This window comes from Alnus glutinosa, chromosome 5 (assembly GCF_958979055.1).
Source record: "Alnus glutinosa chromosome 5, dhAlnGlut1.1, whole genome shotgun sequence".
Lineage (NCBI taxonomy): Eukaryota > Viridiplantae > Streptophyta > Magnoliopsida > Fagales > Betulaceae > Alnus > Alnus glutinosa.
This window is the reverse complement of record NC_084890.1, coordinates 140,681-167,421: the sequence shown is the minus strand read 5'-3', so window position 1 is coordinate 167,421 and position 26,741 is coordinate 140,681. Positions and strand designations below refer to the sequence as shown.

The following is a 26,741-nucleotide window of genomic DNA, read 5'->3' as shown; positions in this document are numbered from 1 at the left end:
TTTTGCTTTGGCAGTTTAGCTTTCGGCACACAAGCCAACGAACCAACGAACCAAGTAAAGGGCGAGCCTCAGTTTTGCCTTTGTTGGTAAGGGACTAAGGGTAATGCTTGGGTCTTATCCATGGCATTCTTGTAATTATTTATAATTACAAGAATGCCATGAAATAGCAAAATTTCCGGAATTTAATGCCAAAATTCAACACACAGAATCACGTGCTTTCACTTTCGCCGCGTTGTTTTGAGCTTCTAGAAGAACAAGACCCGGATCATGAACAAGTTGCACAGTATAGTTTTACATGGCAAAACCTGTCGTGGAATTTCAAGGTTTGGCACATGTTCAACGGCTCCAGCTACCTTTTCCGCTCCCGAGATTTCAGAAGAAGAACATTGCAATGCTTCTGGTTGTTTTGGCGTCATCATACAAGACAAGGACCTTCTCCGCAAGAGCCAGACCCGCAATTCCACTACGGGGCTTCTTCATGATCTTGATCTAATTGACCGTGGTTCCCTGGAAGCCAACCGTACTCTATACGGTAAGTTGCTGAAGCAATGCACCCATTTGGGGAAGATCAAAGAAGGAAGAGCTGTGCACTCCCATATTCTCCGTTCGAAGTTCAGGGATGACCTTGTTATTCATAACACCATTCTCCACATGTATGCCAAGTGTGGCGCTTTGGATGATGCTCGTAAACTGTTCGACAGAATATCTTGTAGGGACATGGTCACTTGGACTGCCTTGATTGCTGGCTATTCTCAGAACGATCGCTCCGAGGATGCCCTTCTTTTATTCCCTCAAATGCTCCGTGTTGGGTTGCAGCCCAATCAATTCACCTTGTCTAGCCTGTTGAAGGCTTCTGGGGCTGGGCCTAACAATCGGCACGGCCAGCATGTTCATGCCTTTTCTTTCAAGTACGGTTATGTTTCCAATGTGTATGTGGGGAGTGCCCTTGTGGACATGTATGCTAGGTTCGATCATATGGATGATGCGCGGTTAATCTTCGATGGCTTGGCCAGCAAGAACGAAGTGTCTTGGAATGCTTTGATCGCTGGGTATGCTAGGAAGGGTCAAGGAGAGCACGCTCTGAGTCTGTTTCGGGAGATGCAGAGGGAAGATTTTAACCCCACTCAGTTCACCTATTCTAGCGTTTTTAGTGCTTGTGCAAGCAGTGGGTCTCTGGAGCAAGGCAAATGGGTTCATGCACATATGACAAAATCGGGGGGTAAGCTTGTGGCTTTTGCGGGAAACACTCTTCTTGACATGTACGCGAAATCAGGTAGCATTGAGGATGCGAAAAAGATTTTTGATAGATTGGTGAAACGAGATGTGGTTTCTTGGAATTCAATGCTTAAGGGATATTCTCAACATGGGCTTGGGAAGGAAACCGTGCAATGTTTTGAAGAAATGCTGAGGATTGGAACTGAACCAAATGATGTAACCTTCCTTTGTGTTCTTTCTGCTTGTAGCCATACTGGACTTTTGGATGAAGGACAATATTATTTTGAATTGATGAAGAAGAAATGCATGATAGAACCGCATGTTGCACACTACGTCACAATTGTCGATCTTCTTGGTCGAGCTGGTCTTCTTGATCGAGCCTTGAAGTTCATAAGAGAATTGCCCATTGAACCCACTGCAGCGGCGTGGAAAGCCTTGCTTGGTGCTTGTAGGATGCATAAGAATATGGAATTAGGCGCTTATGCTGCTGAACGTGTTTTTGAGCTTGACCCGTACGATTCAGGGCCCCAAGTGTTGCTTTCTAATATCTATGCCTCTGCTCGAAGATGGGGAGATGTCTCGAAAGTGAGAAAGATGATGAAAGAGAGCGGATTGAAGAAGGAACCTGCTTGTAGTTGGGTGGAGATAGAGAATACAGTCCACGTGTTCATGTCAAACGATGATGCCCACCTGCAGAGAGATGAGATCCACAGGAAATGGGAGGAGATGAGTGGGAAGATCAAGGAGATGGGATACGTCCCAGACACAAGCCATGTGCTTTTGCTTGTGGATGAGCACGAGAGGGAAGTAAAGTTGCAGTACCACAGTGAGAAGCTTGCGCTAGCATTTGCCCTTCTCAACACACCTCCCGGTTCTACCATACGAATCAAGAAGAACATCAGAGTTTGCGGTGACTGCCATTCTGCAATCAAGTTTGCATCAAAGGTGGTGGACAGAGAAATCATCGTGAGGGATACCAATCGGTTTCATCATTTCCGTGATGGCTCATGCTCTTGTGGGGATTACTGGTAGTGCTTAATACTTAATCGCGCGCCTACAAAGTCTCAAAAGTCTGGTTTTTGTATGGATGAAAAGTTGGCATGGCAATGACTTCACGGGCCTCCTGGTTTGCGATGAGATAGTCTTCAGAATTCGAATTAGGAAGAGAATTATTTAGGCCTTTGCATATATAGTTTGTGATGGCCAAGGAAAGTATCTTTAAGGAGAAATCGCTTCTGCCAGGCAGTAATTGATCCGATATGTACGTGATGGCCGGCTTTTATGTGAGGGAACAGGCGAGGCAGGAAGGCAAATGCTATTATTAACTATGGAGGTCGAGATTACATGATATGCAAACAGAAAGCCAAAAATGTGGGCATTCCTTCTCTAAAATCTACTCTCAATTACTGCATGTCGTGACTCCATAAGGCTTTTCTATATGCTTAGCGTTCCAGGGCAGAAGCCCAGGAAGATCATCTCAAGGTTGTGTTATTGGATGAGATCGATCGTTTTCTTGCATCAAAACGGTTGAATTTTCCTCAATGTTACAGCAATATTATGCAAAAATTAGTTACTATATTTCCTGCTTTCAGTTATGGTGGCCGGCGACAATACAAACTATAACAGGCAACACGTTAATAATGACGCTCGATGAGATCAAGCAAAGTGCAAACTGTTTGAAACCAGCGAATAACCTATAGGCGGTTCATTTTCTTAAATATAGGGAAAATTTCAAAAGAACCATAAAAAACCACACATAAGATTTCTTACAGATTCCCTAAACCCTTGATAACTAGTGCTACCCAATAGATTATAAGAAAATAAAAAAGGGTTTGATTCCCTAAATTTTTTCTAAATTTAAAAAAAATAATTGGGTATTTGCTGCTAATGCTCTCACTTATAGATGTATTTTGATTTTATTTATGTAATGACATGGTGACTCATTAGTCATTAGGGTGATTGTGGATGACGTGGCAAAAGGAGAGGATATAATTGGTGGAGATCGAGTAGCAAATTAAAGAAGAAGAGGCAAGTCAGAGAGTTATACGAAAAAGATGGTGGTATATATATATTGCCAATGACTGTCTGGTGGTCTTAATGGAAGCTAAAAATAGAGATGGGAGAGGGAAAAGAACGCAAAACAAGGAACGAACCCAACCATCTGTAATTCATTTCATTGTTGCTGGAGAGGAGAGATGGATGGGTAAAAAGCGTGATCAGGGAAGTGTGTATTGTATACATGTTATGTGGTTGGAGATCGACGGTTTTAGCTTAAAATCGCGTAGCGTGTGAGCAAAGCTCTCTAAATCTAATCGTCATTCTTCAGCATACGTTACCAACAACAGTTCCAGATATACAATTGTAGAGACACAGAGTGCCTCAATCTGATCAACCCCAGCCTCAGCCTCAGCCTCAGCCTCATCCTCATCAGTCATCAAAGGTAACAAAGCTTTTTCTATAACATATATATATATATATATATATATAATACTAGCTTGACCCAATAATTTGATGTTCTCTCTCAATCGGTGGCTCCACTTTCTATTGCTTATTCTTGTTTTTATTTTTGAGGTGATTGGGGGATTGCATACATCACAGCCCCAGGAGCTGTTAATTTCTTGCATGTTTTGTCGCTTCACTTTCCTGTAAGGTTCTCTTGCATATATATTCATAGCCATAGGTGCATGCATGTCCATCCAGGTTCTTAATTATTCTGTCTTTCTACAATATAATATTTACAATCTGATGGATAGAGCTAGCTGTAGCCCATAGTTTTATTCTAAGCATCTAGCAAAATTGGGTTCTTTGATAGCTTGCTAGCTACCTCTCCTTGATTTCAAGGGAATTTGCTTGTTCGATCACGGTCGATCAGTTTTTATCTTTCTTTGTGTAGGAATACCGATCGATAACACATGCTATTCCGCAAATACTAAAACATGTACGTCTTGAGAAAAAAGAAAACGCAGAGAACATTCTACGCAGCTTTCGCATGCTTTTAATCAAGTGCATGTACCCACGGACATACACATGTTAATGTAGATCCTAAAACTAGCTAGCGTATATATATATGATGCCTTATATATGAGCTCTCAATGTTCTCTGTATATCTCTTTGACAGAAAGGCTTTGCACAAATGGAGTTGGAGAAGCTTCACAAGAAGAGAGCAAGGGAAGGTGATCATGAGGACCATCAAGATTATTCAAAGAAAATGAACGAAAAGAAGCAAGATGTCAAGGGCATCATCGACTTTAAAGAGAACAACGATGACAGCAGTAGTAATGTCAAGACATTGGATTCCTCCTTGGCATTAGATGGTGGGGTGTTTGATTTCCCGTGGCTGAAAGATGGAATGATCTCCAAATCTGAAGACTGGAGATTGGAGGAGGACGCCTTCTCTTCATCGTTGATCTATGACACCACCACCACCACCACCACCACCACCACTGGTATTGAAGTTCCAGCTGGCCAATGTTTGTGTCAGACTCCAGAGCAACTGCCAGAGTTTCCTGAGGACAAGTTTGATGATGATTTGTGGCGGCCAGTACATGAAGATGATGGGTTGGAAATGGAGGGTGTGGATTGCATTTGGAGCTCTCTACTTAGTCAGCCGCTTCAACAGGGTGGTATCTGAGAATATGCCTTCAAATGTAGTAGAAACCTTGGTGGAATACACCCCCCGACTCCATGATCAACTTCACAGTATTCCAAGCCTGCAGCTATTTGTGTTCATCAGTTCATGTCAATAGAGCTCACCGTGCGGTGCGGTTGTACACTGGCATGGCTAAACTTCTATAGTTTTAGATGTAAATTAAGGTACCCTAGCTTCCTTAATTCTATGATGTTAATTATATTCAAAATCTTTTTCTTTTCTTTTTTTTTTTGGGTGCTCTTACTTGGGCATGCCTTCACCATTTTTGTTAAAGACCTTTTTTTTCTTTCTCTATGATCCAATTTATAATAGCTATGATTACAAGTACTTCACATTGTGTAATTCAGTGTCATATCAGATGGAATAAAATGTATTCTACTGTGTAATGGAATATATTGGTATGCCATCCAGAACAAACAAACCGAGATCTACTTCAATGAAGTTACTCATTACATTGGTCGTCCGAATTTCACTTATTTGAACAGGTGTCAAAGCAGTCCAAACAGGTGAGGTCCGAACAATCTTTCACATAAATCTGCCTATTTCATAGGCAGTAAACAGCCTCATTGCATGAGATCTCCGTCTATCCCTAACCATTTGTATTTTTATTTCTGTTGCAACAAATATCTTATCAGGAAGGAATGCTCAAGTTTTGTGATTAATTGAACGGCTAAAATCGGAGGGGTAATACTTGGGAGAAGCAGAATTTCCGGATTTCATCCGGAAATTTGGCTTATGGGTGGCATTCTTGTAATTATTGGAAATTCTGCTAGTGCGTAGCACTGCTCAAATCGGAAACATTACCGCAAATCAAGGTTGACTTTTCTGCAGCATCATAGATTCGTTCTTTTCCTTTTTTTTAGCGGTACTCTCGTGGGCTTTGCTTGAAGTGGGTAAAGGATTAAGGATTGCAGAAGGTTGGGCCTCTGTGATGGGCTTCCTGGCCCAATATGCTGTATCTTTAGTTTCTACGATTGTAATGAGATTATGAGAGTCCCATGGAGAGAAAAGAGAATGGACTGGACAAGTTGTACAGATGCCATTCAACTTGTTGACTACCCCAAAGTATCCATCCTTTTACTCTCTGTCTATATGGGGTGGGGGTGAATTTTTTTTTTTTTTTTTTTTTTTATTTTTTATAAAAAACGGTGAAGTATTCTAAAATATTTGTTTATTTTTGATTGCATAAATATAAAAAGGAAAAGTTGGAACTCTTGAGAAAGAGGAAGAGCCTAAAGTCAGAAATGTGGGTGGATGATCAATAGGACCAACTTGATCATCATCGTTAAGTCCATGCTTTCAATTGCGCTTTACTACAATTATTGATCTTTTTTACATTAGTGGCCGGGTCAAGTTCATCCTTCCTTTCTCGTTACTCTTACTACTGACTACTGTTATGGATTTACTTCAATTGGATGGAAAGAAAACTGAGAAATAGATGAATAAATGAAACGTTAGAGCTGTAGGGAATTCTTGCCCGTTGTGCCGACACTTTTTGTATTTGTAGTGGCACCAGGCACTAGGCAGTAGGAGATTCTTACTATTATTATTATGTGATGTTGACTTGACGTCTACCCACCATAGAAGATTATGGGTCCGGCCGGGGTCCGGGAGAAATAATGAAGTGCTCCTACCCCTAGTCCTGGAGCCTGGAGGTTAATCTAAAGCCATTGATATTGGGGGGTCGTACTCCTGCAACCTTTATCTTGGAAACTCATTTTTGTTCACCTAAATATCTTGCAATGATTTTATGGTTGCCATGGGGGCCACTTCATATCACCATTATTATTATTATTATTGGATTCTAATCTATGTATCCATAAAAACTCATTTCCAAAATGGCAACGAGCGTGTGAGAATATATCATCCGATCCGTAAAAGGGAAGGCTCTCGGCAATGTTTGGTTGGTCCATGACCTAATGCAACTTTAAAATCGTATCACTCTGCCGACTAATCCCATTGTTTTTTTTTTTTTTTAACATAAAAATTGAAAATTATTTTTGTACTTTAAAGGTGTGTTTTGTGTTTTGAATGATTTGTTAATATTTTTATATTTTAGGCTTGGCGTTGGAAATGAGTGTGCGGTAAAAAGAGGCCGAGAAACACGGGGTGTGCTTTTGTTGTGAAGGCAGAAGGTTGTGGCTATCCAACCCTGATCCCATCTATAGGAGGCTATAGCAGCGCTCACGTTTATTTGACGCGGCTTTTTATTTGGAAAAATCATTTTCTTTTTCTCAGATTTTTCTTTTCAAAAAGGTTTGGAGAGTGAATTATGGAGAAGATTAAAAAAAAAAAAAGAAAAGTGACAGACAACTAGCTAGGCTAGGCTTCTCTCTCTCTCTCTCTCTCTCTCTATCTCTCTCTTAGGCTTCTCTCTCTCTCTCTCTCATTCATCATCATTATCGTTGCTGTTATCGTCAAAGCCGATTCTCTTTGCTTTCGGTCCTCTTTTGCTCTTTTTGTTTCCGGCGGAGAGCGAGAGTGGGTTTTCTTCGCTGCTTTTTTTTTTTTTTTGGCAAATGCGTGAAAGTGAGAGTGAGTATTATTAACAGCACGCGTGAGAGAGAGCAATTGGATAGGCCTCCGCCTCTGGGCCTCTGGGAAGAAAGATGAGGGTGAGGAATTTGGTGGTCGTGTTGCTCTTTGTCACGGTGATTGCTCCGATTGTGCTTTACACTGACCGCCTCGCCACTTTTAAGACCTCTTCCTGTAAGTTCCCCCTCCTCCTACATCGACCCAATTCTCAAAAAAGTTTTCTTTTTTTATTTGCTTCATCTTTTCCGTTTTCATTTTTTTTTTTCTTTTGATTTGTTTTCTGACCCCAATATTTTTGGTTTACAATTTTCTGCAGCTAAAGACGAATTTATTGAAGATGTTACCAGTGTTGTAAGTGGAAAAGAAAAAGAAAAAGAAAAAAACTCTTTGTTTTTCCTTTGGTATATGTACTTTTGATTTTCATCGCACAAATCTTAGTAAATAGTAACCAACAAGGAATATCTGCTTTGGTTTTGACTACGCAGACTTTCAATGGCCATAACCATCATCTAAATCTGCTACCCCAGGTATTACATTGTTGTGTGTGCAGGCAATATTTGTTCTTTCTTTTCCAGAGAATTGGGGAATGGAGATGCATCCTTAGGAGTAGTAAATTCCAGATCTTTCCTCTTGAACTTGATTTTGCCTTTGCAGGAATTGTCAAATAGCCTTAAAGAACCGATTGGAATCGTATTTTCAGATAGCTCTGCCAAATCTCCTCCAAATTCTGCTGCTGCAGCCCAACAGCTCCCCACCCACATTGGACTTTCAACGCAAGGTAATTCATTTTTCCTTTTTTGTTTTGTAATAATTGAAGGCAATTTGTACGGGTGCATAATTGAACAATCTTCCTCGTCCTTAGTTATTTTCTGGGTTGGATTTTTATCACTTTCGTTTGCATTTAGTAGAATCGAGGGACCACAAATCTACTAGAGTATTATCTACCACGATAGATGAAGAAGATCTGGATCAACATCAATCTCAAAGAGAAAACCCCATCAGGGAGGTTACTGATGGACTTTTGCAAGGAAATAACCACAAGTCTGATACAGTCACTGAAACTGAAAGAAAGGAAATTGGGGAAGATGCAATTGATGTCGGCGACAAGGCTGACCAATTATCAGATAATTCCTCTCAAAATATGGTAATTGTCCTATATATTTTTCTCTCTAACTTCCTTTTCTGTCGGTTCAATTGTCGATTTGGTACTTATTGCTGCTTCTCATTTTCGTGGCTCTGTTTTTTGTTAAAATCAAGAGATTTTATATGCCTTGTATATGCTGGGTTGCTTTCCTGCTTCTGATCGTTCTCAAGAATTAACTCAATTTATGCTTATCTGTTGATTTTGATGTTTGTTAGTGGGCTTTCATTATCTCTAATCCACTGTAGTAGTTGACTAGTTCTGGTATTAATGTTCTGTGGATTGCTTCTATATTTCTGATCCTTAGGTTAATGGTTAGAATTTGAAAGTTCCTTTTAGCGTGTTATATGATCTTGAAATAGAGGTTACACTATTGGACTTGATATTTCGTGCAACTCATTGTTATTGCTGTCCATCATCATTAATACATGGACTTAAATCTTTTTTTCCCTTCTACTCTCTTTTGGCTCTCCCTCCAGAAAATAAAGCGGGAGCAACAATTATCTCAAACCTCAAGCAAGGTTGGTCGGAAAGAACCCGTAAAAACTGACACCCGCAAACAGAATGATCATACAGCTATACCAGATGCTCGGGTGCGGCAACTTAAAGATCAGCTCATCAGGGCTAGGGTTTATCTTTCCCTCTCAGCCACGAGAAGTAATCCCCACTTTACCAGGGAGATCCGAGGGAGGATGAAGGAAGTTCAGCGAGCACTTGGGGATGCTAGCAAGGATTCTGAACTGCCAAGGAAGTAAATGCTCCTTCTTAACATATTAATAGTGCAATGACCAATTTTTCTCATACTTTTCCTTCAAAAATGTCTAGCTGATGCTTTATTAGGTTCAATGTGTGGCTTGCAACCATTTAACATCTTTCTTTTCATTTATCCGTTTTTATGGTTTTTGTTAATGCAGTGCCTATGAAAAATTGAAGGCAATGGAACAAACATTGGTCAAAGGAAAGCAGATTCAAGATGATTGTGCTGCTATGGTGAAGAAGCTGAGGGCTATGCTCCTCTCTGCAGAAGACCAGCTCCGGGTGCACAGAAAGCAGAATGTGTTCTTGTCACAATTAACTGCAAAAACACTTCCGAAAGGTCTGCATTGTCTTCCACTGCGCCTTACAACGGAGTATTATACCTTGAATTCTTCTCAACAGGACTTTCCAAATCAGGAGAACTTAGAAGACCCTCAGTTGTACCACTATGCTTTATTCTCTGATAACGTATTGGCAGCAGCAGTTGTTGTAAACTCAACTGTTACACACGCTAAGGTAATTATGTTCGCTCTTGATATGTTTAATACTTCCTTGCTTGCCAAGAAGAATGTTAAAGAAATCTTATGGTTGTTCTAAGACTCGTATTTCTACATTCTTTTCTTTTTGTCCATTCCTCCTCTCCCCCTCCCCCTCCCCCACCACTTTGTTTTTTTTTTCAAAAAAAAAAAAAACAACAATCAATTATCTTCTGCCATTTCAATCTGGATATCATTTGTTGAATTCTCAAATTTATCGAATTGCTTGGAATCTTGGCAGCACCCTTCGAAGCATGTGTTTCACATTGTTACAGACAGGCTCAATTATGCGGCGATGAGGATGTGGTTTCTGGTTAATCCACCAGGCAAATCCACTATCCAGGTTCAGAACATAGAAGAATTTACATGGTTAAATGCAAGTTATAGTCCAGTTCTCAAGCAGTTGGGTTCTCAGTCCATGATAGATTATTACTTCAGAGCTCATCGAGCCAATTCTGATTCGAATTTGAAATACCGGAACCCAAAATATTTATCTATCCTCAATCATCTTCGGTTTTACTTGCCTGAGATCTTCCCAAAGCTCAACAAAGTGCTGTTCTTGGATGATGATGTAGTTGTTCAGAAGGAGCTCACTGCCCTTTGGTCCCTTGATTTAAAGGGAAATGTTAATGGTGCTGTAGAGACTTGTGGAGAGAACTTCCATCGTTTTGATCGGTATCTGAACTTCTCAAATCCACTTATCTCAAGGAATTTTGACCCTCATGCTTGTGGATGGGCATATGGAATGAATATATTCGATTTGGAGGAGTGGAAGAGGCAAAACATCACGGGGGTGTACCACTCATGGCAGAAGCTGGTAACTAATATAATTTTAAATCGTTTTTTTTTTTCCTGTGGATGATGCTCTTTCTGGCTTTAGTATGTGTTTGGTTGACAATTAGCAAATCTTTTCTGGCTCTAAGATTTTCGACCTCACTGTAGCACATGTATCCTGTCTAAATGCATGGATTGCATAATTTTGTCTTGTAATACAGTTCATCCAGGCCAAATTTAACCCATGGGACAATTTAATATTACATAATTTGTTTTAGAGACATCAGTTTTATCTCTATTTGAAATGAAAAAATGGTCGCCATCTAAAATTCTGATCTATTGTTAAGAGATACATATGGACCCTATATGAATTCCATGATCAAGATAACCATTTTGTACTTACATTTCCATATCCATTCAAAGTAGGTTGACCAAGTCCAATGGGAGTCCTAAGGCCCCACTATTTCATCTCTAATTACAACTAGTGTGGTGAGTTTTGTTTGACATTCTGTTGTCGGGCATAGCATGCTTGTAAACTGTTCACATACTGTATAATATGTGCGTATATATTGCAGGAGATTTTCACCTGAATACCTTTTTCTTCTTTCTTTTTCCCATGCGCAGAATCATGACAGACAGTTGTGGAAGTTGGGAACCTTGCCACCTGGTCTCATAACATTTTGGAAGCGCACTTATCCACTTGATCGTTCCTGGCACGTGCTAGGCCTTGGTTACAATCCTAGTGTCAACCAGAAGGAAATTGAAAGAGCAGCTGTCGTACACTTCAATGGCAACCTGAAACCATGGCTTGAGATAAGCATTCCCAAGTACCGGAACTACTGGACAAGATATATTGATTATGACCATACATATTTGCGGGAGTGCAACATTAATCCATAAAATGGTCCTCGTGGTTTTTCTAATCTTTTGACAAGATGAGGATACCCCAGCAGCTGTCCTCAACAATATCTATGTACGTGGCCATTCAATTTTACAGGTTCTGCGTCCCTCCCTGTGTAGGATCTTTTTTTTTTTTTTTTCTTCTGAGTTTAATTCTTTCTGCATACATTTTAATCTGCTTGTTTTTTATTTTTTAAATATTGAGTTAGAAGAGTGGGACGGAGCCCCAAAGCAGGATGCATTTAGTTTTGGTATCCTGAGTTACTTCTCTGCAGAACTGCAGGTGTATTTTGTAAATGATATAAAGCTAGATTTTTGGGTAATCACTAGAGTGCATGTCATCTTATTGGTCATGTATATGATTTTCTTTTAGATTGCAATTCTTGAAGCAGACTTGCACCGTCCAGTGTGCTTTCTTTTTCCGCAAGTAATGATGAATTGATGGGATTTTCCGGTCTTCTTTGACTTGTTGATAATGATTCAAATGTAGCTCGGAATTGTTGTTTAGTTTAGACGAAGGCATCGTGTTACGTCTTGATCTATGCCCGATACTTTTGCGGTGCTCTGAATCTCTGATATGAAGAAAATATTGAATGGTGGTGGTGGTTGTAAAATGATTGATTATGAGTGAGTGTTTAAATTTAGGAAGTTAAGCGGGGGGGGGGGGGGGGGGGGGGGGGGAAAGGGGGACAGGCGGACTGGCTGAGGCTGTCGCAGTCGCATGCAATTACTAATTAGTAGTAGAGTAGTTTAAAATTACGTAAAAGACATGGACTGGTGGTATTCACGACGCGTAGTCACGTGGTGGGTGGGGGCTGGGGCCCGCTTTCTCCATCTTTCTCAAACGGCATTTGTTGGGTTCCCCCATCAGTCTCAACTATCAACAGCATTACTTACAGCACACACTCCGTGGTCATGGAATCCGTGGTCGCGTGGGCCCCCTTAAGAAGAATAGGGCTCATCTGTCAGAGCACTATGCTCCTTTCCTTGTGTTGAGTCATGAGTAAGTGTTCTACTGCTTGGAAAACAAAAATCCATCATATTTTTGTTTGTTCTCTTCTTTTTTTAAAAGAAAAAAAGAAAAAAGAAAGTCAAGGGTCTCGGAGGTTGATTGAATTCGTCAACCTAGGTTTGTGCATATGCCAGATTAAGGGTCAGAATCTTGTCAAAGGTTTCCAGTTATTTTCATGGGGAAGGTCTCTTGTCTGGTTGGTTGGTTGGTTATGGCATGTAATTTAATAAGACTGACAGCACTTGGACCATTCCCTCGATTCACTTGAGCCTTCACAAATTCAATTCTCGCTCGTGTCAAATGTCAATCCTCGAGCCCCAATCTTTGTTGTAGCCTCGTTCCTCAAGATGTCAATCTACTCTTCTGATGTTATGATGGCTTCTTTAATGGATCAGACTTCTACATCACAAAATGCTTTTCATTTACTGAACTATTCTTCTTTAAAGTTTTTTTTTTTTTTTTTTTTTTTTTTTTTTTTTTTTTTTTTTTTTAATGAATGAACAAAAAAAAATTATAACACCAACAACAAAATACAATTCATTCCCGAAGATGGACTTCTAGAAATCAACACATTTACAACCCTCCCACCTAAAGAACACTCACAACAATCCTCACTCTTTGAGGATCTAAACCCAAACCAGCCAAAACAAACCGGCAACTCATTTGCCAACAACAATACAAAAAAAAACAATCTGAATACTACTAGATCACACCTCTTCTCAATTCAGAACCTGCTGATGAATACCCCAATTCAAACATATAGCCTCATTCTCAAGTCAGGAATTAAACTCTCATCCACTCATAATGCGAGATTGAACTTCCCAACAAATATTTTTCATTATTTTCTCCTCAAATAACAAGCACCACTTTCAAATCATTTTGAAACTTGCAAATATTATACACCGACGCACCCCCAAGCCAAGCCTACAAAGAGTAGCACATAATGTATTCCCTTTCCACAACTTCAAACTTTGTCCAACAATGGAATCCTAATCAGTGGGGACATACAGAAGCATACACTTAGTCATGACAGCACTTCAAATCCTCTTACTAGGACAATACTCAACTCAAAGAAAAGGTGATCTCTCATCTCTGGGATATGCTTTCTTTTTTATGGCTTACATATTTAAAGATAGCTTAACTACTTGGGATAAAATACTGAAATGGGGAGTTTTGGGGGATTTGGAACTTGGAATGTTTGTTTTGCCAAAATTATATGGAAACTAGTAAGAGGATGTCAAATAAGGCAGCATGCTCCATTCTCCCATCGGTTTCTTCTCTCAAATAGCCTCCCAAGTATCTTTGCAAGAGAAAACTTTGTTCTTTGCCGCCAACCATGGAGGAGTATCATTTTCTCCCAATCTTACTAAACACAGTTTTCACCATATTCTCCGATCTAGCAAGCAACCGATGACATTCCCTCCCACTTATAACACTAGAGAGCCGAGCATCCAACCTCAAAAACAATCCTACGACCATACTTGTTCACTAGAATGCCATCGGGGTGCGTGCCACAAGAAATTCCACTCACATCTCCGATCTGAAATTTGAAAAAATTCTTAACTAATTCTTAAAAGTTTTACCAAATAAATAATATTTCATATATTTGACCGTGTACACCCGTCAACATGCAAGTTTGGGATTACAAGAAAACTGTGCAATTGTCTTTTCGCGGATAAAAGTACTCATTAGTATTCATAAATGGTAGTATGTTGCAAATATGAAATTTATTAGCTTCTACTTGCAAATTCTAATTGATAAGTGCACATTTAAGGACCATTGATTCATATCCTACCATAATTCATGGAGTCAATATATCAAACATTGATTGTATATCATCACTAGAAGGAATACAAAAATCGTAAAAAACAGTAAGTTTTGATAAATACCCCCAACATTCATCAAAGCTTTAAATATTCGATAAAAGATGATAATTAGTGGCAAAAATTGCAAGAGTATATACCTTTGTTACAGGCTACGACTTCTTAAATAGCAAAATAGAGGTGGTGGTGTTCTAAGCTTTAAACCTGTCGAGATCAATTGAGACAAATAAGAGAATATTATTAATAATTGTATCATGATGTACCCTGTAGCCAGATTCAATATATTCTGATGGACATGAGCATTTAGTCTCAAAAATTCAAGAACCAATTTTATCACTTTCTAAAATTGAAATAATTTTTTAATAAATTATATGCCGAATATTCATCCGTCCAGCGAGAATGCCGCCCAGGAGTCCACAATTTGGATCGGGGTAGTCAAGCCCAAACCACAAAACTTGATTAAGTCATAAGAGCTAAGGAGCCAATTGCTTATCTATCGATTGGGAGTATGGTGCAAAGAATAACTATCTCATTTTTCTCGACAAGGAACTCGATAACGTTCTTAACCTACCAGTAAGTACGTAATTCGACACGACACCAACTAATGACCACAGCTTAGTAGAAAGCGAGGAATTTGGTGGCAAGCTTGGCCAGAACCATACCCCATCAATATGCGTCACTTAACCAAAGATGTCGAGAGCAATACCCTAACAGAGGGCAACACATGCTCAATGTCGTATCCGTTAGTAGACGCCCCACATATTTCAAGTGAAATGGAGAAGAATCATTCCATGCTTAATATTTATTTTTGTTAAATCTAATCGTATACATGGTGCTACGTCATTTAAAAATTCACATTCACTAATTAATTCTATAAAATCTTATTTTGATAAAATGGCTTTTCTCTGGTTGAGGCTCAATAGGACCAATTTCATTCATGACTTTGAAAAAAATAAAAGAATCAAAAGAAAAAACAGAAACGAAAACCAATCCTTTCTCATTTACCATAGTTGCTTGCGTGGCGTTACCAAAAACTCCTATCAAGGGCCAAACGAATTTCTGTCTGCATATTTCAAGTTGAGGCTTCCGTGGTGCCAGTGTGCTGCTGCTACTTTTGATTCTGAACGTTGAACTATCGACGGCTAGCTATGCATATTAGCATTAGCTACTCCTCACTCGGAGAACGTACATCTAAAGCCTTTCTTAGTTAGAGACAATTGAACGAAGGTCGGCTGTTTGTTGGTATGCTCTCTATCTTTCTTTCTCGCGTCTGTCCCTCTACAAATCTATATATACTCCTACTTCGACCACATGTAAATACATCGTTCGTTAAGAGTCGGATGGCCATTGGACCCAAAAGTTATTTTCAAGTTAGTTCCTTTCCTCATTCTATTGCTCTTGCATTGGATTACTTCTTCTTTGTGACTCCAGTATTGTCACATCATATGTCTGAGGAAAATCCTCACAGAATTCGGACCCAAATATCGATACTTAGTATATAGTCAAAAAAAGTTCTCGTCTTCTTGATATATAGAGGTATTGATTTCATCAACAGGGAGATAACAAATACGCAGGAAAACAATCCCAGACAAATGCTCTCGAAGCCGCTAGCTGTTTCTTCAGCATCATGCATGGGATCCATCCCAAAAGGGTGAACTTACTTTTCTTCTTTCTTTTTTGTTTCTCTTCAGTTTTTATCCGATGCTGATCTATGTTGGACATGCCAACACTGGTTATATAACATGTTTCCTCAAAAATCAGGTGTTTGCTTGGGCTTAAAGGAGTTCAATGGTATTAAGACAAATAGCATCTCCTCTTGTAAAATAACGAGCAAAAGCTAATGTTTGAGGCATGCAAAAAATGGGGTGAGTTTTCACAAGTGAAGAAGAAGATGAAAGAGAGGAATCCAAAGAAAGTTCCTGGTTTTAGTAGGATAGAAGTGAAGGGCAAGACTCAAGAGTAATGTATTCTTTGTTGGGGACAAATATCATCCTCAGGATGAATAAATTTATGGACTGCTTCGAGAGAAGCTTCTTCCCATAATGTTGGAGACGGGTTATACACGAGAAATATGTTCTGGTTTATTAAAAAAGAAATTAAATTGACTGTTTTTGTGGATCGCATGTGTTTGTTCATAAAAGAAGAGAATTTTCTTGAAAAAGGCTCTTACAATTTGAGCTTTCTATTCTAGTCACCGAAGCATTTGGTTCATGTTGTGTTTATTTTCCTTTTTGAATGGACTAGCATAGTCATTTTTGTTTTGGACCCACGATGGGCAGGCCAATTTTTGGGCACATGAGAAAGTCTATATTCTCATTCCGTGTATAAATAGAATTAGTCCATTGAATTCTATTATCACCGTGCATTCAGTCAATTAAAAGTAGAGAGTACCAGACTACTCCTTCACACACGCACAAAATACACCGTTCTTTGTTTTACAGCTATCAATACAACAGTTGAAGCAATAAAGATCACTAGAGGGGCCATTCCACAACAAGAAGATAAATGCTAGACATTCCAACTGTGGTGGGTTTTTTAATGAAAGGGACGATTAACAAGCAAGAATGCAAGGAAAAAGAGACAAATGCAGAGGAATTTTACTGAAGAGCTCTGACTCTCAAGGTGAAGCTTACAATACAATATTTCAAGTATCAATTCTGCCTTTTCTCTTACTGTAGCATTCTATTTATAAATGGTCTGGTGGAATCAATCTAGCAGAGTGTCATCCCTTCTCTCTCTTCTAACTGCCTTCTAAAACAGAAAATGGAATCTAGGGGTAAAAGAGTAAATGAGCAATAAACTAATTATTCTTCTAGAATGTCCGAGAATACTCCATACGCTGAGTCACCGGCTGACTCACAGTCCATGACCTCCAACCACTCTCTGGCCGTGGCTATTTGTGAGCATGCCAGACTCATTACGCCAACACTTTTTTTAAAAATTTGATTCCAACATAATGTGTCACAATCTCATGAGATCTATCATTTTGAGAAATGTGCCACAATTTCATAGGATTATGACACATCATGTTGGAACCAAATTTTAGAAAAAAAAAAGTATTAAGATGTCTAACATTTCTCCAACAATAATGGAGGTATGTTTTTCTATACCAATTCACACTTGTTAAGAACAAAATGAGAATACCTTTGCATAAATCTAACAGTTCATCCCTTGAAAATTGCTCTGTTTTTTATAAAAATTATCAAGTACCAAGGCATTGTGGTCATCCATTAGTGATTGAACAGAGATTAAAGTAGTAACAGAGGGTTTTTGGTAAGCGATAACACCATCAAATCTGGTCACAAGTCTACCTATGATTAAGATTACATACAACTATACAAGGGAAGAAGGTACACCTAAACTATTTTTATTTATTTATTCCTCCACTAAACATCATCAAGTTATCATAAAATGCCACAGCTTGACCAATCAATAGCTGGACGAATCATTGGACATTGATCAAATAAATACGAAAGGATGATGATGGATTAGGAAGAAAATGATGTAACTAAAGAAGGATAGGAAAAAAAAATAAAAAATTAGACATAACCTGTCTTTAACAAATTCATCATTCATAATCTACTTCGACCCGTTTGAACAGATTTGAAAGGGTCAAAGATGCACAATAGTTATGTAATCAGTCAAACTTTTTTTTGATCTATATATCAAAGAAAAAAAAAAATCAAACATATTTCTGCTTTGTAGGATAGCTAGATGTTGGGGACCTTTACTCTTTTCATTCTTTTGATGTGAAGAAGAGGGTCGTTGAAAGCTTTCCCATATGTCAGTCGCAAAAGAGAGATTCCCCAAGGTCTCAATACTGTCAATAGTATCCTTTTAATGAATGCACTCGGCATTTTCGAGTTTCTAGGACTTTTGTTTTGAAAGTTCTTTGAGCTTTGGTCATCCTTGATGGATCAAAATAGAGGGACCACAATTAATAAAACAAACTATTTTATTAAAAGAAAAGGAAACAGGGAGAGAGAGAAGGAAAAAGAAAAGGTTAAAGATAGAAATAAATGGTAGAAAACAAAAGAGAAGTAGTAGTAAAAAGCAGAGAGGAAGTTTATCCGAATATTTATTGGTGAGAAAGTATACACGCACAAGCAATGTACAGGGTTCCAGGTACTAGAGATTGTGTGTGTGTGTGTATATATATATATATATATATGTGTGTGTGCGTAGGGAACATCGTGTGTTGAAAAGAATAATAATTCAAATTCAGCAAGAGCAGCCAGAGGTGGGATCCTGTGACAAATTTGAAATTGCAGACTTGGCACAGAGCTTTGTCTGCCCATCCTACTCCGCGTCTTTATTTTCCTCCAATTCTCAAGTCCTAGAGACTTCAAAGCATCTCAAGAAGAAGATATAATAAAAGGGATGGGAGGAGGAGAAGGAGGAGGAGGAGGAGCAACATCAAAACTGAGAAAAGCAGCTCGGAAGGTGGTGGTTGCGGCAGCATATGCGTGCGGCTCCTTCTCCAGGAGTAAAGCTCTAGGGGGCCTCCATACCACTAGCGCTACTCAAACCGTAAGCAAAGCCTCTCCATTCCTCCCATTTCTCACTTTCTGATCAAAGATTGCCATCACAAGTTCACGACCCAAAGTAGTCCCCTTTTCTGTTTTTTATTCTATGCAGATTTCTCTCAAGAGTTTGTTTTACTTTGTAAATCTTAAGAAAGGCAAGACCGTATATATGAATAATGACAACTGGGTCTGGTTTCTATGTTGTTATTTTTCAATGTTTTGGGCAGATCTCGGATTCTTCAGCTGTGACTCCAACAAATGCAAAGAAGAGCACAGGAGAAGATGTTGCGGAGGAATCAGAATCATCCACCAACAACGTCCCTGCTTCTAAGGTATCCATTCCCCATCCCACAATCTCCTTTTTTTTTTTTCTTTTTCTTTTATGGTCTCCGGCGGCGTCTGTAGTGATTCCCATCACTGTTGCAACCGGAACCAGTGCTCGCCAGCATTGTTTGTGGCGTGGGTGCTTGTCGTCTGCATGTATCCGGCGAAATCTGGAAATTTTATGTGGTTTTAGTTTTCCCGGCGGCTGTTGTGGACTTTCCCAACGGATTTTGAGTTCTCCGGAAACTTCTGGGTTAATTACTATACCGATTGAGTTGTTCGACATTCCAACTTGAGAGAGAGAGAGAGAGAGAGAGAGAGAGATTTAATAGAGAGAGAAAGAGGGTTTTGGATAGTTTTCTACTTTGGATCTAATGGACGGCTAAGATTAAAAAATTTGAGAATCTCAAATTTAAGAAGAATTTAGGGGATCCTGGTGGATGTTGATTGATGATGCCTAGGCCCAGAGAGAGGGAGCGGTTGAAGAATCCACTATTATGTGGACGGCAAAACCTACTTTGAAAGCCCCACCTGCCCAAAGCACTCGATCATTATGACGTTTTCCTCAACCACTATTCTATTTAAGGGTGAAATTCCTACCCATCCTCTACCAATTTTACATTTACCTCTTTCAATATGATTGTCTTGAATTTTGAATCTACCAACCACAAAACACCACCTTGAGTGCCCAAACCTGAAGTTGTACTATTTCTTCTCCATCATATTTAAGTAGGATTTTCACTAGTCCTCTGCCTTCAAACAAATGGGACAATTGTTGTGGATCAGTACCCAACAAAACATAATCCCCAAACTTAAAAGAAATTGTCCCTATCTCAGAAAAACTTGTAATCATATCTCTGGCTCGTTTTTGCTGAAAGCTAATTATCTTGCCAAGCCTTTCTCATTACTTCTTTTTATTTTTATATTCCCAATTATTAACAGTTTCTGTATTACTCCACTAGAACATCCTAGATCACTTGCTCTATAGCATCATTATACAGTGAAATTGTTTTGTATAAACTCAGGCCATTAGCATTTAGAATAGGATTCTTTTCTGGGTTTCTTTTAGAAAGTTGCCATGAAATTATGGAATTTGTTATAATAGACATAGACTAGAATAAAAGGTAGATATCCAGAAAACCATTTATCAATTCTAAAAGGAAAAGTGCAATTGTATTTCATTTTTGAGCTTTTGTCATATTTATCTGCTTATTACTTTAAATTGTGTCTCCCTTGATTTAATACCTTCATCTTTGTTGATTCATGTGGCAGAACTTGTGCGCAATATGTCTAGATCCTTTGAGTTACAACAGCAGGGGAAGCAGCCGAGGGCAAGCAATATTCACAGCCCAATGCTCTCATGCTTTCCACTTTGCTTGCATCTCCTCTAATGTTCGCCATGGTAGTGTCACCTGCCCCATTTGTCGTGCCCATTGGACCCAATTGCCTCGCAGCCTGAACCCTCCTTATGCTTCACTCTCTTCTTGCAACCAAAATGATCCCATACTCCGACTCCTTGATGACTCCATTGCTACTTTCCGTGTCCACAGGCGATCTTTCTTGCGCTCTGCCCGCTATGACAACGATGACCCTATTGAGCCCGATCACTTGCCTAATCGTCCCCGCCTTTATCTCTCTTTACTGCCCATTCCACCTAGTGCGCCTCCCAACTTTCATTCATCTATGCAAATGACTAGTAGTCGCACCTCATGCCCATACCATCCACCCCTACATCGATTGACTTGCGGTTCATCATCACTATTGCAGTCACCTAACAGGCAAACACCTTATATTATGTGCACCTCCTCAAATCGAGCTTTTCTTTCAGTGAAGTTGGCACATCAACAAGCAACTGACTTGGTCTTGGTTGCAAGCCCCAATGGGCCACACCTGAGGCTGCTCAAGCAATCGATGGCATTGGTGGTGTTCTCCCTTAGACCCATTGATCGTTTAGCCATTGTTACCTACTCATCGGCTGTACCACGTGCCTTTCCCCTTAGGCGCATGACATCCTATGGAAAGCGGACTGCCCTACAAGTCATTGATCGTCTATTCTATATGGGGCAAGCAGATCCATTTGAAGGGCTTAAAAAGGGGATTAAGATACTTGAAGATCGTGTCCACAAAAATCCACAGTCCTCTATCCTGCATCTGTCTGATAGTCCAACACGATCTTGCCTTGCCATCAATATGGAAGTGCCCATTCCAATCCATAGGTTTCATGTGGGGTTTGGATTTGGCACTTCAAATGGGTTCGTCATGCATGAATTTGAACAGTTCCTATTAAGAATGTTAGGAGGCGTCATTAGAGATATCCAGTTGAGAATTGGGGAGGAAGTTAATTGTAGAATCATAAGGATTGAAGAACTAAAAGGTGGTGAAGAAATGAGGATTGCATTAGACTTGAGAGAGTATGGAGATGTTCATGTGGGATATAGCTACGTGGAGGGTGAAGTTGACGAATGCATTAGAACAGGGGAAATTGTAGTGAGTGTAGGGGATAAAAGTAATGCAACAGCAAGCGCAGGGAGGGATGTGAGCATTGGTGGGAGGACTAGTAGCGTTGAAAGTTGGGATTACCACGATCCTTACATGGCTAGAAGATGGGCTAAGCATTTACATGGCTACAGGCTTTGACTTCATCCAACTTACCCAACAAAGATTTGTATGTTATGTATGTCTATACGAATCAACAACCATTTAGAAGACGATTTCAGTCATCTAGGGCCAATGTTAAGTCTGGTTACTTGATTGAGCTGCTAAGCTTAAAACACCACTGAGATGTGCAATATATACCCTTACCATTGCAATGAAGAATTTGAATTGATAATTCTCTCTTTTCTTATTCTTGTCATCCAGTTGTTTAAGAGACGATATATACTTCAGTTACTGTTGGGATTGATGATGCATGTCTAAGTAAACTTGGACTCAACCACTGCATCTTTGATTTGGGGTGAAGCTAAGATGAAATCCCAGGACATGAATGTAGGGCAAGTTAACCCCCATGCCATCACTGGGTACGGCATGTAGCATGGAAAATTAAGCTCAAGTGTTCATCTTGTTATGATTGAGTGAAATTCTTCTTTTCAGTCCTCTGCGTTACAGTCATAAGAGGAACATAATTGTAAAAGTTTCATCTGTTGTCCATAAAGTTGGCAGGAACAGAGGTGAAAACAACTTGTCAAAAAGTGTAAATTCGAAACACCAGTGCCTTTGAAATTTAAACCTATTTGCCTCCGATTATACTAAATCATGTGTTCTGTAAATTTGACAGTTGTAGATTTTGAGGCAATTCTTGAATTTTAGTGCTGAAAAACCATCATGGTGCTCTGATCGAATCTTGCATGCTCAAGATCCTTGATTGCTTCTAGAGGCCTAGTGAATATTTTTGAATAATGATATTAATGTGGCGTGTTTTAAGTGATTTTTTTTTAAAAAAATAATAATAATAATAAAAAAGTTATTGACATGAGAAACCACTTATTAATCCGTATAAAATGGGTGTAAAAAATAAACTGCAATGTCACCAACGAAATTAAGTAGCAACAGTTTTTGATGTAAGGCGACGGTATATTGGACAATGTGAGGCTTGTAGCTCTTTAATTACGTGGTCCTTGAATGAGAATTGCTAAGTGCAGGGGAGAGGCAGTCCTAAGTGACGAACAGATAATATTTTATAACTCTTTTAGACAGCACTTCCGTATGATAAAGATAAACCAAATAGACAGAGGAGGCTGATAGAGATAATAGATATACGCCAGTTGTGAGGTAGGAGAATGTGACACGTCTGGTGGGGTGGGGACCGGGAGTGCTGCCGGCTTCCAATGGTAATAATATTAATAATGGAGCATCTTAAGGGACTTGATACCAAGACTAATTAACTGCAATACTCTTACCAAAATAAAGAGATTTAGATCCCATGCCATATAGGTGTTTGTTTGAACAGCTTGAATGAATCCCCACCTTGCTTGCTCCGATAGATGTTAGATCAGCCTGAATCTCACCTCTATCTCAAATAAATGGAGCCCAAATAGACTGCCCTATTGCACAAGGAAGCCCGTCCAAAATAAAGGGCATTCTACATTTGGAACTCGATCTCCCTGGTGCTGAATAAAATATAGCCCGAAGAAAGATGGTAAACGGTACGTAGTTGACAAGGCCAATTAAGGCCAGTTGTTTTTATACTTTTGGTTCAATTTAAAATAAAGTTTTGGCAGCCAATCAGCAGCACCGGAATGGACACAACAGACTAGAAAAACAAAGGGACGGGGTAGTTATTATTCTCTCGCCCACTCATTCTTAGCCATCTCAATCTCGTGACATAAATACAACAAAAAAGAAATCCAAAGACTTACTTTTCAAAATAAGGTAGAGGAAAGGACGAGATTGCTGGAATATTTGTAATTTGTTTAGGGCAGTGGACGGAATATTACGGAGCAGATTCCGTCGAAGCCAGTCATCATGTAACGTTAATGTCACCTCCATCCAAAAAAAAAAAAACCTAAAGATTGTAACATTAAAAAGTATCCTCCACACCCAGATTACATAATCAAAATGTTCTACAATAACGGGATGATTAGATTAGAGGTTTGCTAAAGGTTGAAAATATCATATGCATCTCCTGCTTCAAGTTCAAATAATGAAAAATCAAAAGATGGAGAGCACACAAACCCAAGTTAACAACACAACAATCGAATAAACCCGCTTCATACCCAGTCTTTTTCTTTTAACCTCTCACTTAATTTCTCTTATAGAAATGATAAAAAGAGAACCAGTGTTAGAATACTATAAACAAATGTTGTTATCATTTAACTACAAATTTGATATGATATTTATAATTATGGGAGGAATATAGAAAAATGGTAACGAGAATACCATATGTGTTTTGCACGAAATAAATGAAGGTAATATGCATAACTTACACGACAATTGCATTAATTTTTAGTTAATGTTATAGTGAAGTTTGGTACCCAAATATGTATGAATAGAAAAGTTAAAATATACCTAAATATCTGTCACTAAGAAAAAGTAAAATGAAAAAAATATGCTAACAGCAACTAGCCATAGAAAAGAAAAGGAAGAAAGAAATAAGACTCGCGAGAAATGCTTCTTTATACACCACCATCCTACTCTTATCCCACCCGTTCTACGTGGCTTTAAGTTTAAATTTTTAAATTTTTTCTTTCTTTTGGATCTATAGCCGCGTTGGGAGGGGAAATTTTTGTTGGAAAAAGTAAACGAATGCAGAAAAATGAAATGTTTCTAAAGCGCGTTACAATGTCGCTTTCCTTAAAATATTATTTGCCCCCACCAGAAAGATATGTAAAGGGTTTACAGCAAATATTTCTCCATGATACAATAGAGCCCAGAATCATATGTTTGTTTAATTGTGTTTTGCACAAACGAAATTAAACCCGAACACTTTTAGATTTTTCTATTATATCAAGAGACAGACATAGACTTTTGATTTTTATTTTTTATTTTTTTTTTAAATCCAGAAGGTATCAAAAAAGAACTGTAGAAAAAAAAAAAAAAAAAAAAAAAAAAAAAAAAAAAAAAAAATTGTTATCTCTTTTATTAATCACTGTACAGCAGTTACTTCTGTATTTTTTTGATAACTGAACAGCAGTTACTTCTGCATTATATTGAAAATAATTGATAATCCAACCGCCCATAACTGCTTAAGTAACAGTCATAAACTGCTATTTTAACAGACATTTAAATATGACCATCAGATCAAATAATTGTCTATGATTATTTAATAATAACAATTAGATCGTTATTAATTAATCTCAATCATTAGATCAAATGTGATTTGACCTTACAGTTTATTTTAGTGATGGTCCAATAAATCCAACCACTGGATCTACCTAAGAAGCATCCTATGGTTTAGATTAAACCACCAGATCGATTGATCATGACAATCCAAAATTGAAAGGTCATGATTAGATCGCTCTGAGCTAAGTGCCAAGTGTGCCATCAAAGCACCACTAGCGCCCTACAGCCCACTGCCACACGCGCGCGCGCGTGTGTGCGTCCGGTGCTTCGCACCGTACTAGAGTATACACGTAAGAGTATACACCCAAGCATTACTTTAAATGCTTAAAGTGTGTTGGGCCTTATAAATGTCAACTATAGTTTCTCTTTTTCCCATGTGAGACTATCTTCATTTAATGCTTATTTAACACCTTCCTTTTTTTTTTTTTTGAACAAAAATTCTCATACTCTTCATTGATCACCAAACGAAAAATACTTGACCCTCAAAAAGGATCTAGGGAGAAATAGCTTCCCTAAGAACAATACTGGAGATACTAGTAGGAGTATCCTCCAGCAAACACAAATCACACATAATACGAGCAGCCTCTTTACCAAGACAATGTGCTGCATAATTGGACTCACGAAAAACAAAATTGAAACTACATGTATGTAAACTTTGCCGCTCAACATGAATACTTTCGAGAATATGGCCTGCACGCGACAAATAAGGAGGATCTGAATTTATCTCTTCAATAACATTGGCTGCATCTCCTTCAAAAATAGCCTCTAAAAAACCAGCTTCTTTAGCAAACTGAATAGCCTCCAACACTGCTAAAGATTCTGCAGTCTTTGCATCTGCCTGTAAAATTTTTGTAAGACTCCGGGTTCCCAAGCAATTTCCCAAATAGTCCCTGGCAATGATACCCATACCAATCCATCCCTTTGTTTTATTAATAGCCGCGTCCCAGTTAATTTTTATGAAGCCATACGGGGGAGGACTCCACGTTGCTGTGTCTCTTCTAATACCAGGATTCATTTCAGATTGCACCAATGGCTTGTCCTTTACCAAGCTCTCCTTATATTCCCGAATGAAGTTAATAGCAGCTGAGAAGACATCATCTGGGTGGGAAAAGGCTCCTTCAAAAACTAGATTATTTCTCCTAAACCAGATTCCACGGGCCACAACTACCAACAGCTCCAGAATTTCCTTGCTATAACGTTGAATTCCGTCTTCAAACACCTCCTTGAAAGACACCTCTGAGACATAGCACTTCTGGAAAGGAGACATTTTGCTTCCCCAAACATCCTGGGCAATTGGGCAGGTCTAGAGGGCATGAATTAAAGTCTCATCTTCTACTTCGCAGCATGGGCATTTTGCTTCTTCTATAATTTTTCGCATGTATAGATTCATTCGAGTGGGCAAAATATTTTGGCAAGCTCTCCAAACAAACATTTTCACAGCATGAGGCAGTTCCATTGCCCATAAAGTCTTCCACACGTCCTGCCCTGTATTCCCGTTGGAACATTGGGCTGCTCTTCTCTCATGTTATTCTTTGCCCAGATGGTATGCACTCCGCACTGTAAAAATCCCGCTTGCAGTTCCATGCCAAATCATTCTATCTTCGGGGAGTAGAGGACTGAGTGGAATGTTAGCAATAACTTTTGCTTCTTCTTCAGAAAAGACTTCTTTAAGTAAGTCCTCGTTCCAGTTCTTGGAGGAATGATTAATTAAGGAGGTCACCATGGATTGACTATCAATGATTCAGGGAGGAGATTGGACCTTGTAAGTATAT

General features: G+C 39.0%; 5 protein-coding genes and 1 long non-coding RNA gene across 7 annotated transcripts; 5 read left to right on the top strand and 1 right to left on the bottom strand.

Moving 5' to 3' along the window:
• Positions 1 to 41: 41 nt before the first annotated feature.
• LOC133868453 (pentatricopeptide repeat-containing protein At3g24000, mitochondrial) lies at positions 42 to 2,793 on the top strand. The gene has a single exon (XM_062305352.1). The coding sequence runs from the start codon at positions 268 to 270 to the stop codon at positions 2,245 to 2,247; it is 1,980 nt and encodes a 659-aa protein (XP_062161336.1). The 5' UTR covers positions 42 to 267; the 3' UTR covers positions 2,248 to 2,793.
• Positions 2,794 to 3,230: 437 nt separating this feature from the next.
• Positions 3,231 to 5,191, top strand: LOC133869472 (uncharacterized). The gene is made up of 2 exons (XM_062306485.1): positions 3,231 to 3,655; positions 4,334 to 5,191. The coding sequence occupies exon 2, from the start codon at positions 4,349 to 4,351 to the stop codon at positions 4,844 to 4,846; it is 498 nt and encodes a 165-aa protein (XP_062162469.1). The 5' UTR covers positions 3,231 to 3,655; positions 4,334 to 4,348; the 3' UTR covers positions 4,847 to 5,191.
• Positions 5,192 to 7,122: 1,931 nt separating this feature from the next.
• Positions 7,123 to 11,963, top strand: LOC133868323 (probable galacturonosyltransferase 4). Of its 2 annotated transcripts, none has more exons than XM_062305168.1 (9): positions 7,123 to 7,573; positions 7,716 to 7,750; positions 7,885 to 7,926; positions 8,054 to 8,177; positions 8,305 to 8,543; positions 9,020 to 9,291; positions 9,455 to 9,812; positions 10,074 to 10,649; positions 11,231 to 11,963. In XM_062305168.1, exons 1-9 carry the CDS (start codon positions 7,474 to 7,476, stop codon positions 11,504 to 11,506), a joined length of 2,022 nt encoding a protein of 673 aa, XP_062161152.1. In that variant the 5' UTR covers positions 7,123 to 7,473; the 3' UTR covers positions 11,507 to 11,963. The 2 variants fall into 2 exon arrangements, with proteins under 2 accessions (XP_062161152.1, XP_062161153.1); XM_062305169.1 differs by having other exon boundaries at positions 7,184 to 7,573; positions 8,308 to 8,543.
• Positions 11,964 to 15,261: 3,298 nt separating this feature from the next.
• Positions 15,262 to 16,453, top strand: LOC133867612 (uncharacterized). Its single transcript, XR_009900119.1, has 3 exons — positions 15,262 to 15,583; positions 15,897 to 15,992; positions 16,103 to 16,453. It is a non-coding gene; the product is annotated as an uncharacterized LOC133867612 (long non-coding RNA).
• Positions 16,454 to 18,523: 2,070 nt separating this feature from the next.
• Positions 18,524 to 22,441, top strand: LOC133867695 (E3 ubiquitin-protein ligase WAV3-like). The gene is made up of 3 exons (XM_062304461.1): positions 18,524 to 18,871; positions 19,095 to 19,199; positions 20,464 to 22,441. Exons 1-3 carry the CDS (start codon positions 18,722 to 18,724, stop codon positions 21,826 to 21,828), a joined length of 1,620 nt encoding a protein of 539 aa, XP_062160445.1. The 5' UTR covers positions 18,524 to 18,721; the 3' UTR covers positions 21,829 to 22,441.
• Positions 22,442 to 25,462: 3,021 nt separating this feature from the next.
• LOC133868153 (uncharacterized) lies at positions 25,463 to 26,236 on the bottom strand. Its single transcript, XM_062304974.1, has one exon. It carries the CDS (start codon positions 26,234 to 26,236, stop codon positions 25,463 to 25,465), a length of 774 nt encoding a protein of 257 aa, XP_062160958.1.
• Between the last annotated feature and the right edge of the window lie 505 nt (positions 26,237 to 26,741).

Excerpts from the sequence above, each read along its gene's own strand:
- LOC133868323 (XM_062305168.1), top strand. The coding sequence starts at position 7,474 with ATGAGGGTGAGGAATTTGGTGGTCGTGTTGCTCTTTGTCACGGTGATT. Across the intron at positions 7,927-8,053 it reads ATCTAAATCTGCTACCCCAG|GAATTGTCAAATAGCCTTAA; the intron begins GTATTACATTGT and ends TTGCCTTTGCAG. Across the intron at positions 9,813-10,073 it reads CAACTGTTACACACGCTAAG|CACCCTTCGAAGCATGTGTT; the intron begins GTAATTATGTTC and ends GAATCTTGGCAG.
- LOC133867695 (XM_062304461.1), top strand. The coding sequence starts at position 18,722 with ATGGGAGGAGGAGAAGGAGGAGGAGGAGGAGCAACATCAAAACTGAGA. Across the intron at positions 18,872-19,094 it reads CCACTAGCGCTACTCAAACC|ATCTCGGATTCTTCAGCTGT; the intron begins GTAAGCAAAGCC and ends TGTTTTGGGCAG. Across the intron at positions 19,200-20,463 it reads ACAACGTCCCTGCTTCTAAG|AACTTGTGCGCAATATGTCT; the intron begins GTATCCATTCCC and ends TTCATGTGGCAG.
- LOC133868153 (XM_062304974.1), bottom strand. The coding sequence starts at position 26,236 with ATGTCTCCTTTCCAGAAGTGCTATGTCTCAGAGGTGTCTTTCAAGGAG.
- LOC133869472 (XM_062306485.1), top strand. The coding sequence starts at position 4,349 with ATGGAGTTGGAGAAGCTTCACAAGAAGAGAGCAAGGGAAGGTGATCAT.
- LOC133868453 (XM_062305352.1), top strand. The coding sequence starts at position 268 with ATGAACAAGTTGCACAGTATAGTTTTACATGGCAAAACCTGTCGTGGA.